Raw genomic sequence first — 13,017 nt, forward strand, 5'->3', positions numbered from 1 at the left:
GGCAAAACGTGCGGAAACATGCAAGGAGCGGGAGGCTACCTCTGACGGTCAGGAAAGGCGTGCATAATCAAAAGGAAGCCCGAAGCAGCTGGCAAAGGTGACCACAGGGAAACAGCCCAGCAGAAATGGCCAACATCCAACAAAATAAACCAGATGCGTTCAAGTGAGAATCAAATGGAGCAAGATGAAAAACAGGAAAACAAACTACCGCAGTGATCAACTAGCAGTATAACAGTCTTAGGCCCAGATGGACTAACTGCTCTGAATGAGGCCCACCTGATTCCATCCTTTTCTGGTCTTAGGAGAGAATGGGAAATTTTTTCTTCAAGTTAGCACCCGGGTTGTGAGATGAAATTTTTATCTTCTTCCATTACTGGAAGTGCTTCGTTTAATTCCCCCCACACCCTGATTTTACTGAATTTCATTTTGAGTGTTCAATTTGGATTTTACTCAGTCCTACTTTTAAAATTTAATTATTATTTTTTTAAAACATCACAACGAGGTGGGGACCAAATATCTTTGATTCCACCATGTGGAGTCCTCAAATATGTGTGGGGCAACTATTCACCGCAGGCCTCAGTCTAAGTGATCCCTGAAACTCATGTATAGTTGCCAACTCCAGGCTCAGAGATTCCTGGAGATTGGGAGTAGAGCCTGGGGAGGGAACTCAGCAGGGTCCTAATGACATCGAGTCGACCCTCTGAAGCCGCCATTTTCTCCAGGGAAACGAATGTCTGTAATCTGAAGATTGGTCTTAACTCCAGGAGATCGCCAGGCCCTGCCTGGAGGTTGGCAACCTTACTTCAGGCCCTTCTTTCTTTCTGCATCTTTCAAGTCAACCTGTCCTTACCAAATGTCCACTTTCTCAGAGACGGGTTCATTGCGGATGACTTCTGGTGCCATCCAGGCCACGGTGCCGGCAAAAGACATCTTGGTGCTCTTGTCACTTAGCTCTTTGGAGGTGCCAAAGTCGGAGATCTTCACCACATCGTCGTATGTGATCAGCATGCTAGACGAGAGGTGAGCAGAGAAGAAGCATGACGGACATGACCCTATCTCGCCAGGGTAGGAGAAGTAATCAGAAGGGGATGTAATGCCTTCATGAGTCAGCAGGGGGAGCAGCTCGTAAAACGTGGCGGAAGCGACTTCATACTTGTTTACTGCATTTTTAGGTACAAGCATACCTCATTTTATTGCACCTTGCTTCATAGCGCTTTGCAGATATTGTATCTTCTTACAAATTGAAGGTTTGTGGCAACCCTGCATTAAGCAAGTCTATCGGCGCCATTTTTCCAAGAGCATGTGCCGACTTTGGGTCTCTGCGTCACATTTTTAGCAATAAAATACTTTAATTAAGGTATGTACATAGGGTTTTTTTTGCACACTTAACAGACTACGGTATAGTGTAAACATAACTTTTATATGCAGCGGGAAACTCAAAATTTTGTGTGCCTCACTTTATTGTGACATTCGCTTTATTGAGAATCGAACCCGTAATATCTCCAAGGTATGCCTGTATTTATTTTCAAATAATGACTTCCTGGGGTGGGGGTTGCCTTTGGAAAATGGCACAAGGGAAAAGGCCAAGGTCTAGGATTGCCAGTTCTTTTGCTATGGTGGGAGATCTCCTGCTGGCAACCCCTGCTGCCTGCCTCTGCCTCCGCTCTGATAGCCGGCATGAGAAAATAAATGGGCATGACAGAGTTATGTCACTCCCTGGGAAAACCTGGTTCCACTCAAGCAATTGTCATGGTTTTACCATAGAGTTTCTGCCCATTCCTAGAGTGGTGTGACATCAGTTCCGGGCTTCCCCCCGAAATGATGCAACACTGTTGCACTGACGATATCCCTCTTGTCCCTACACACCCCAAACCCCTGCCTGTTATCAGTTGCTGGCAGGCAAGTGTATGGAAACCTCTCCTCCTCCCATGCCTTGATCTCAAGGTGAATTGGACTTCTTCAGTGCTTTAAAAATGACTTTCCTGTAGCAGCTGCGTGGCTGTGGGGAAAGTGATTCAGGCCTGGGGAAAGGAGACCAGACTCATTTTAAAATGTCATGCCTAGTTTGGTTCTAAGTTTAAGTGGTTTGAGCATAACTTTGTAAGTGAATTTGCCTACATTCATCCCTCGCCTCCCAATTTTCTGCTGACTTCCCATTGCCTGTTTTACAGTGTAAATTCTCTGGGGGTAGGTGCCTAATTGTTTGTTTAACAAATTCCGGAAAGTGACATGTACATTGATGGCATGGTATAAATCACAATTTACAATATTCAATCTGTGCCATTGGAGGGTACTCTAAAATTGCACCTATGAAACAAGGAGGGCGGGAATCAGAACTATGATACGGATTGTTAAATGCACTACATAATGCAGGTCACAAAATGTGAGACCCCAGCCCCAAAGTCATTACCTGCATATTGTTAAGTTCTTAACGGTTCCCAAATACAGAATTTTATTCTCCTGGGCAAGATTAAATGCTTTGCCATTAGGGGAACTAACAGGTAGACTTCAAGGAATCCCCTTTTCAAGTCGACTCTGCGATTGTAACTCAGGGGACCTGGACACCATCTGGCACTTTCTCATTGACTGCAAGAAATATAACATGGCCCGTGAGAAATTGATCTATTGATATATTCAAAAATGGAGCCCTGTTACTAAGCAAGAGCTTGTAGTTAAGCTACTAGCAGATATTGATCCAAATGTGTCCTTGGTGGTTGCAAAAATTTTGTCTATTGCATTTAACATTATGATCTTTTAAAATTTTGATCTGTATCGTTATTTATTTAAAATGAGAAAACTGAAAAACAAAGTTATATCTGATCTTAGATATTTTGTTTGTTTTATATGTATTTTATTTTCCTCTTTGCTTGTGGCCTGTTGGTCTTTGAGAAGTAAATAAATGGATGGAAAATGTGAGATTTCTCAGCACAGAAGAAGGATTATCTTGCTGGAGAATTTGAAATTTAGGGAGGGGAAAGAACAGTGATGTTGGGTGGGAAATTTTCCAATGCTATATTTTCCCATGGAAGACTTTCCACCCCACATATGCAATGTAGTCTGCTTAATTATAGTTGTCAGGGTTGTTGTGCTGAAAATCAATCATGTTAGATGGACTAAATGTGGGATATGAAACATAGACAAACCCCAGCGGCTGTATGTGGTCCAGGCTTGTACATGGTGCATTTGGCTTATTTACTAACATGAATCAGTTTTTGCTAACATTATTTAAATTATTCATTTAAAGTGTAATTGGAAAATTTTCCAGATTTTTTGATGAAAGTTTTCTTGAAAAACCCACATTACTAAAAACGAGTACATATTGGTCTTTTATGCATGGCTGTTTCACTCACCGTCACCCCTCTGACGACTTCGGGTCTTTGTTTGGATTATGCACGCCGTTTCCGACCATCAGAGGTGGCCTCACTCTCCCCCTGCGTTTCCACACATTTTACCCACCTTTTGAGAGACCTGTTCTATCTTAAATTTGAAAACATGTGGGAAACGCAGGGAAATGCAGGGGGAGAGCGAGGTAACCTGTGATGGTCAGAAACGGCAAGCATAATTCAAACAAAGACCCGAAGTCGTTGGAGGGGTGACGGCAAGTGAAACAGCCATGCATAAAAGACCATTGACAGAATTGTGACATTTTGAGGGCCCATGTCCTATGGGAACTTAACCGAGATGGGATTTTTTTCTTGGGGGAGGGGGGTAACCCGGACCTATCCTAATCCTATGTTGGGTTTCTGCCCCCAGTTATCCTTACCTAATAACCCCACATTCCTCCCTATCTCTTCCCCCAACAAGTCCAGTTTCATTCCTTACTTGGGGGACTTCAGATCACGATGGATGATCTTATGCAGGTGCAGATAATTCATTCCTCCAGCAATGCCCATGGACCAGTCGACCAAGAGTGACGGAGTGACCTTCCGCCCGGCACGCAGCACCTCGTACAACTGGCCCTGGGCGCAAAATTCCATGATGATGCAATAACAAGGAGCCTGTGTGCACACACCCCTGAGATGAGAAAAAACGCATAAGACACATTAGATGCCCACTGGAACACCATGCAAATAAAGCAGGTATGCTCAGATCATCTTCACTTGGATGGCCCAGGCTAGCCTGATCTGGTAAACTAAGCAGGGGTGGCCCTAGTTAATACTTGGATGGGAGACCACCAAAAAAGTCCAGGGTTGTTATGCAGAGGCAGGCAATGACAAACCACCTGTATTACTCTCTTGCCTTGAAAACCCTAAAGGGGCCCCATAAGTCTGCTATGACTTGTCAGCACTTTCTACCACCACTAAGCTCAAATCTGGAGTATTGGCATTAAAAATTAGCAGTAGACATAGAAACACCATGGCTTGAGCTAACATGTTCTTAAAACATTATCACAGGAGGTGTGTGCAGTGTTTAGTCTTTGAAAAGAGAGGAGCTGAGAGAATTTATAGGAAGGGATTATGGGCCCTGGGGTCGAGCGTCTGCTAGGCATGCAGAAGGTCCCAAGTTTAGTCCCAGTTAAAAGGATCATATAGTGGGTGATCTGACATACCTCTGCCTGAGACCCTGGAGAGCTGCTGCCAGTCAGAGTAGAAAATACTGACCTTGAGAGACCAAGGGTCTGAATCAGTATAAGGCAGCTTCATGCCACTACATGGGACTCTGGCCACGTGCTAGGGAACGAAGCCCTGAAAAACAGGATACTGTTGCTGTGAAACAAAATGCTCTTGCTCAGTGGTGAGGGAAAGGCACTTTGTACATGCTTCGATACATATTTATTATACAGGTAGAATATCCCTTATCCAGACATCCCATATCCGGACTGATCCGAAAACCGGACCCTTCGAGCCAGCATGCAGGCAGATCCGTGCTGCCTGCTTTCAATGTTTCCTCTCACCTTAAAAAAAAAAAAATACAGTGCACCCTGCATCGTAGGTAGAGACTGAAAGCCTGCCATTGTTACTTTGTTTGTTGTTGCTCTTGTTTAACAGCTGATACAGGTATTCTAGTGAGATAGTTACACCTTTGCTTTCTGATGGGTCAGTGTACACAAAATTGTTAAACATATTGTTTAAAATTACATTCAGGCTAGGGTATATAAAACATAAATGAATTTGGGTCTCATTCCCAAGATATGTCATTACGTATATGCAAAAAATTCCAAAATATTCCAATGTATGGAAAGATCTGAAATACAGACCATTTCTGGTCCCAAGCAGTCTGGATAAGAGATACTCAACCTGTATATTACTTCGGTACCTGTTTCTTTTAAAAAAGGAGATGGGGAAGAAGTTATGCATGGTAAAAGAAAGGAGGGCAGGGCTACAAGACCAAGATGAAAAATACCTGAGCAAGATGTTTTTCCTACTTACACAAATGATCATTCAGTTGCCTATATACCACTGTGGCAAAGGTGTGGGGAAAACAGCTTAACAGAAGGGGTAGAGACACCTTTCTCCCAGGTCACTCCACAAAGTGTACTGCCAACTCTGCTCCAAACTCACTTGAAGGTGATGATGTTGGGATGCTTCAACTTCCGCAGGTGTTTGATATCGGTCTCCTTGAGGTCTCGTACCTTCTTGACGGCCACCTCCTCTCCATGGAAGCGCCCCAGGAAGACGGCCCCTTGGGCTCCACTGCCTACCCACTGCAGGTCCATGATCTCCTCGAAGGGCACCTCCCAAGGGTCTGCATTGGGAAGGAAAGGAAAGGGGGGTCAGCCGCTACTGGGAGGAAGGGAAAGAATGAAGGTCTGATCAGGCAGAGGAAGGGCACTCCTTCCTGCAATACTCCAGGGCCTGACACATACCAAAGTGTGTGTGTGTGTGTATGCGAGACAGAACAAGAATAGTTAAATTGAGGGACTCCCTGCCCCAGGATGTGGTGATGGCTGCCAACGTGGAAGGCTTTAAGAGGGGAGTGGACATATTCATGGAGAAGAGGGCTGTTCATAGCTACTAGTAAAAATGGATACTAGTCACGATGCATACCTATTCTCTCCAGGATCAGAGGAGCATGCCTATTATATTAGGTGCTGTGAAACACAGGCAGGATGGTGCTGCTGCAGTTGTCTTGTTCATGGGCTTCCTAGAGGCACCTGGTTGGCCCCTGTGTGAACAGACTGCTGGACTTGATGGGCCTTGGTCTGATCCAGCAGGGCCTTTCTTATGTACTTGTGAGAACAAGAACGAAAATGAGAGAACAGGATTTTCAGTGGTGTGTTTGGGGTGGTGCTGGAGCTGCAGTGTTCTTCACAGCTCTCTGTTCTCCCATGATCAAAGTAGAGAAAATACCCACTAAGCAATTATGCAGTGTTGCTATGAATGCTTCCTATGTGTGACTCATATAGGTCTTAGAATCCAGCTTTTTCTTGGGATAGAAATTTGGGCTGAGCAGCATAGCAGCCAGCTGTGACACAAAGGCACCCAGGCTAAGTGATCATTTACATCATTAAAAGTGGCTTCTGTTTACAGGAACTGGAAAAATCACATCTATGAGTGTGTTAGAAGCTTGGTGCCAGTGTGGCTAGTGGTTAGAGCATCAAACTAGAATCTGGCAAACTCAGGTTCAAGCCCCCACATAGCCACGAGAACTCACTGAGCAACCTTAGACCAGTTGCTCTTTCTTTTAGCCTTACCTCCCTCACAGTGGTATATGACGCACTGGATACCCAGTGGGGAGAGGAGGAGGAGGAGAAGAAGAAGAGTTGGTTTTTATACTCTGATTTTCTCTACCTTTAAGGAGTCTCAAAGCTGCTTACAATTGCCTCCCCTTCCCCTCCCCACAACAGTCACCTTGTGAAGTAGGTGGGGCTGAGAGAGTTCAGAGAGAACTGTGACTGGCAGCTGGCCCAAGGTCACCCAGCAGGCTTCATGTGGAAGAGTGGAGGGGCTGTGGCTCCATGGCAGAGCATCTGCTTGGCATGCAGAAGGTCCCAGGTTCAATCCCCGGCATATCCAGTTAAAGGGACTAGGCAAGGAGATGATGTGAAAGACCTCTGCCTGAGACCCTGGAGAGCTGCTGCTGGTTTGAGTAGACAATACTGACTTTGATGGACCAAGGGTTTGATTCGGTGTAAGGCAGCTTCATGTGAGTGGGGAAACCAACCCGGTTCACCACATTAGAACCCGCTGCTCTTAACTACTACACCATGCTGGCTCTTGAATAAAATATAGTGTCAGAATGCAATGGGCAGCATTTCTGCGGACTAACACTGAAAGAGATGTTTCCCATGTTAACCATCCCAAAGTTTAGGCACAATTTGCCTGGTGCAAGGGTGCACTGCCCCCACCCTGCCTTCCTGTAAGTACAAACCCAGCTGTCGGCCCCTGCTTTTGAAATGGATTAAGCATCTCCCTGGAAAAACCTGTCTCTAGCTGAGGAAACAATAAGGCAGGGATTGCTGTTGCCCATCTGTCTAAGGCAGTGGTTCCCAACCTTGTTTTGACCAGGGACCACTAGGACTTTTTTGTTTGGTGCAGGGACCCCAAGGTTCAAAATAAAAATTTCGAGAATTTGAAAATAAACTTTAATCATAACTGTTAGTTAAACATTAAACTTAGAATAATATTTGAATATATATTTTATAATAGAGAACTTTTAATTGAAAATATTAATTTATTATGGGTTTATAACTTTGTTTCGCGGACCTTAATTTAGTTCTCACGGACCCCTGGGGGTCCATGGACCCCCGGTTGGGAACCAGTGGTCTAAGGCTTGAAGGGACAGGATGGTGCCCAGGTGTCAGAAGAAGAGAAATTTCAGAGGAGGTGCTAAAGGTGGTGGCAGCAGAGAAGGGACTGGGGGGGGCCACAGGAAAGTTGAAGAGAGGTTGGGGTAGAAGAGAGGGTGCCCAGCCCCTATGTAATGGCCCCCTTGTCTTCTTTCCTAGCTAAACTTGCACAAATATAACTGAATTTGCTTATGGTTACCCTTGATTCTTAGCTCTTCCTGTAAGCTTACCCTAATGACAAATTTTAGAATGTAAACGTCTTAGATAAGGACATAATTTTCCCCTTTGCTTAAAAGAACTGTAAAGAACCAGGTGTATTCACACTGTGTAAGAACTGCCCTAGCTGCTTGGAGCTGCTTGTCCATCTGGTGTGGATAAAAGTTCAACAGTGCCATCCTAAGCAAAGTTACACCCTTCCCAGCCAATTGACTTCAGTGGATTTAGAACTGTGTAGTTGCACTGCAGCCGTGACCTAGGTGGCCCAGGATAGCCTGATCTCATCAGATCTTGGAAGCTAAGCAGGGTCAGCCCTGGTTAGTAATTGGACGGGAGACCACAAAGAAGAAGAAGAGTTGGTTTTTAGATGTTGACGTTCTCTACCACTTAAGGAAGAATCAAACCAGCTTACAATCACCTTCCCTTCCCCTCCCCACAACAGACACCCTGTGAGGTAGGTGGGGCTGAGAGAGCTCTATCAGAGCTGTAACTAGCCCAAGGTCACCCAGCTGGCTTCATGTGCTGGAGTGGGGAAACAAATCCAGTTCACCAGAATAAAGTAATGAAACCAGAGGGTTGTGGTAAGAATTTTAAATATTTGGTTTAAGAAGAACCCCATATATATATATGCCATAACCTACAGCTTAGAAAGCCTGACTATGGCTTTTCTAAAGACAACTGATCCCAGCTCTCAACTAGGCTCTTGACCCTAGAGGGAAACGGAGATTGCATTTAGGAGTTGATTAACAAAAGAACATTAGGTGCCCAAAAGAAATATCTTTAGAGTAACAAGGTCATTTAAAACAGGCAGCAAGTTGTCTGCTTATGGCATTGTTTTTTGTACACTGGTCGACGGATAGAACAAACAGTATCAGAGACTCTGGAACTGAGTAACTAGTTTTGAGAACAAGATATTTCCAAAGAAGAGTAGTCATAATTTGTAGAAAGCTCATCTCCGGGAAAATTTGTAAGGAGGGGCCGTTTTGAGACTGTCTCTCTTGGTTTAGCCTATAAAAGAGCCTCCAAGATGCCAGCCTGTCGTCCTTCCACGGAGAGACCACAGACCCATTGAATGGTTGCCGTCTCTCTCTCTGGAAGTGACCCAGAGGCCTCTGTAACTGTTTGTACGTCAACTTGCATGTGTGGGTTTGTTAATTTATGTCTTATATATTTAGTCAAGTATTATTTTTCTCTTTGCCTTATATCTCTTTGTAAGTTCAAATAAACCTATATGCTTTACTGTTATACGTGTCAGTAGTCTAAGAGTACAAGGTCTGTCTTTCCTATCACATTCTCTGGGCTTTGCTTTGGTGAGTAGCAGGCAGAGAGATTCCAATGTAAAAGGACCAAGGGAAGGGAAAGGGAAATTCTCTCCACAACGGTGACCAGCATTGCTTTATTCTTATCAGTTTCACTCATACACGGAGGAGGAGGAACTGGCATTAGCTATATCAAGACTATTGTTTGGACAATTGTACATACTTACCTGCGTTCTTACTTGTGGGAAATTCATTATAGAAATTTTGTAATATTGTGAAAATTGATATGTAAACTCTTGAATGTGTATTAATGTGCAATACTAATTTGTGTTGTTTTGGGATATAGTTTGGCCATCGTGCTGTTGATCTGATTACTGTCTTTGCATTTGGCACAGGGTTATTATTGTATTTAACCAAGAATTGTCTGGACAGTTCAAAGAAATATATTTGTTTGATTTTTATCACACCTATTCTCCAAGGGTCCCATGGGCCCCTCCTGCATTTTATCCTCACAACAACACTGTGAGGGAGGTGAGGCTGAGACCGACTGGCACAAGGCCATCCAGTGAGCAGAGCGGGCCGATTTGAAAACAGGTCTTCTACCAGTACTTTGCAAGGTTGTACAAATAGATGTCCTTAGTATCACTCAGGAAAATGGCCTTTCTCTTTAGTGAAGTTTAGAAGAAGAAGAGTTGGTTTTTATATGCCGACTTTCTCTACCACTTAAGGAAGAATCAAACTGGCTTACAATCACCTTACCTTCCCCGCCCCACAACAGACACCCTGTGAGGTAGGTGGGGCTGAGAGAGCTCTAAGAGAGCTGTGACTAGCCCAAGGTCACCCAACTGACTTCCTGTGAAGGAATGGGGAAACAAATCTAGTTCACCAGATTAGCCTCCGCTGCTCATGTGGAGGAGTGGGGAATCAAACCCGGTTCTCCAGATCAGAGTCCACTGCTCGAAACCACCGCTCCTAACCACTACACCACGTTGGCTCTCAAACTGTTTACTACAGCTCCAGAGAATGCTTTGTTTTAACTGTTAGCTGCTTTGAGGGTCCTGATTAGGCAGAAAGGAGGCCCACAAATTTTGTAAATAAATAAATAAAACCTTAACATCTTGTGACATCAGCAGGATTCATCCAATTCCCAACCTCATCTCATTCCTATTTGCATACTTAGCAACCAACACAAAGAGACAAAGGTGGCCAAGCTCTACAAAACTGAAAGAAAAGGCCCAAGAATAGGCACAGAGAGGTGAGCAAGAACCAGTGGAGCTACGGCACTGTCTGGAAACATTTCCTCATAGGATTTCCTACGAGAAGGCTGGACATTTTTGACCTGGGCAATTTGCACACAATAAACTGGTACTGTAATGACAAGCGGGGATATGGGGGGGGGGCAACACTGTTGAAGCATTCCCTCTTTCTTCAGCTCAAGGTGCGAGATCACAGGTTAAGTGGAGCAACTTAGATTGAATCAGTAGCTATTTAAAACTGACGGAGGCTTTAAAGGTCAAAAACAGCACTGTGAATTGGGCTCAGAAACAAGCTGGCAACCTGGGCAGATCTTTAAGGACAGGTGTGATAGCCTTTGGCTAGCACCTGTTGAGACACTAAAAGCCTGGCCCCATGAGATACTGGGAAAGATTTTGCCAGAGTTTTTAAAAATGGAAATAGCAGCTGAGCAGGGAGGGGTGGGGAGGCCTGATTCTTTTCCCTCCATGGTTTTGCAAGTCGAAACTAATACACAAACACACGATTCAGGCTGTTGTTGGCCCTGGAAAGAAAAAAGAAGAAGGGAGGGGAGTTACTTACACTGAGGGTTGTTGGGTCCCCCTGGCTACTGGCAGGAGATGGGGAGGGGAGGGTTGCCAGATCCAGGTTGGGAAACTCCTAGAGATTCGGCGATGGAGCCTGGGGAGGACACGGGCCAAAGTAGGGAACAATGCCACAGAGTCCACCCTACAAAGCATCCATTTTCTCCAGCGGAACTGATCTCTGTAGTCTGGAGATGAGTTGTAATTCTGGGGGATCCCCAGGTCTCACCTCGAGGCTGGCAATCCTGCTTATAATTGGCAGAACTGGGAAGGGGAGGGAAAAGGATAAAATTCCTTTCCCCCTCCTCGTATGGCCCCAGTCCAAATCAGGGCTTTGCATGGCTTCTATTTTCATTTTTTTATATAAATCTTGGGAAGGTCTGGACTCATCTAGTTAGGACCTAATGGCTGTATTGTGGATCAGCAGCAAACTCTGAAAACAAAATCCATGTCACACCATTTAAGACCAACCCAAACAACACAGCACATTGTGCAAGCTTTTGAGTTATCCAGGACTATTCATCAGGTTGGATGTTTTTTAAAAAAGGTGGGAGAAGAGAACACATCTTTCAAGCCATGATGTGAGGGCTTCTTTGTCTGCACTGTGTGTGCAGGATGCTTAACTAACTTCAATGTTTTTTTAACTTCCAGACTGATGAAGAGTTCTGTAAAATTCAAAAGCTAGCATAATGTGCCTGTATTAGGTTTGCCAACCTCCAGGTGGTGGCTGGAGATCTCTGCCTATTACAACTGATGTCCAGCCGATAGAGATCTATTCACCTGCAGAAAATGGCTGCTTTGGCAATTGGACTCTATGGCATTGAAGTTCCTTCCCTCCACAAACCCTGCCCTCCTAGGCTCCACCTCCAAAATCTCCAGGTATTTCCCAACCTGGAGCTGGCAACCCTAGTGTGTATGTGTGTGTATCCCAGACTAGCCTGAGCTTGTTAGAGCTTGGAAGCTAAGCAAGATCAGCCATGGTCAGTCCTTGGACAGAAAACCTCCAAGAAAGACCAGGGTTGCTGTGCAAAGGAAGGCAATGGAGTAGCCTATGCTACTCTTTTTATTTATTTATTCCCTGCCATCCCCAGCATAGCCAGACTCAGGGCAGCTTCCAGCAACAATAAATACAATGTAATATTAACATTAAAACACATAACCGATAACTTTAAAACTGTGAACCTATTCTAAAAACACAGAAGGCGCCCTAAACTACGTAACTGGCTCATATAGATAAGCTGTCCTCAAAACAGGAGGTCGGCCTAAATGTCAGAGAGATTAAGGACATGTATAACTAAATAAATTCATATAGACCAGGAGGTTAGCCTAAGGATGACAATATCATAACAGGAAGGCCAATAGCCACCGAGAGTAGGGTTGCCAGGTGCCCGGTGGTGGCGGGTAAAATCCCGCCAATCCACTGGGTTGCCCGCCAGCCAGCTGAGGGCTGGCGCGCACGCTCCGCCCGCATCACTTCCAGGTTTACTCAGAAGCGACGCGGACACTGGCAACCTCGGCTGAAACGCTATAGAAACCATAGAGTTTCGGCCGGGATCGCTAGAGCGTCCGCGTCACGTCCGGGTAAACCCAGCAGTGACGTAGGTGCATCGCGCGGGGTTGCTTGCGCGTGCTGCACTGGGCGCGTGCGCACACTTCCGCCGTAGCCCCACAAAGCTCCCGCCGGTGGAGCTGCGGGGCCTGGCAAGCCGAACCGAGAGTAGGGTTGCCAGGTCCCTCTTTGCCACCAGCGGGAAGTTTTTGGGGTGGGGCCAGAGGACGGGGTTCGTGGAGGGGAGGGACTTCAATGCCATAGATTCCAATTGCCAAAGCGGCCATAGAACTGATCTCTATCGGCTGGAGATCAGTTGTAATAGCAGGAGATCTCCAGCGAGTACCTGGAGGTTGGCAACCCTAACCAAGAGGCCCAAGGAAGGAGGGCAGGAGGGGACAGAAAAAGGAACTAAAAGGAAAGGGAAAGGAGAGGAAGGGGAGGGGA

General features: G+C 45.3%; 1 protein-coding gene across 1 annotated transcript in view; it reads right to left on the reverse strand.

The window, feature by feature from the left end:
• MAP3K12 (mitogen-activated protein kinase kinase kinase 12) overlaps window positions 1-13,017 on the reverse strand; it is a 67,268-nt gene that overhangs the window by 33,623 nt on the left and 20,628 nt on the right. The window contains exons 3-5 of the mRNA XM_056860552.1: window positions 5,502-5,685; window positions 3,823-4,014; window positions 851-1,009 (exon numbers count right to left, since the gene is read on the reverse strand). Coding sequence (XP_056716530.1) covers window positions 851-1,009; window positions 3,823-4,014; window positions 5,502-5,685 — 535 coding nt within the window. The remainder of the gene's footprint in view (window positions 1-850; window positions 1,010-3,822; window positions 4,015-5,501; window positions 5,686-13,017) is intronic.

This window comes from Euleptes europaea, chromosome 1 (genome assembly GCF_029931775.1).
Source record: "Euleptes europaea isolate rEulEur1 chromosome 1, rEulEur1.hap1, whole genome shotgun sequence".
NCBI classification, from domain to species: Eukaryota; Metazoa; Chordata; class Lepidosauria; order Squamata; family Sphaerodactylidae; genus Euleptes; species Euleptes europaea.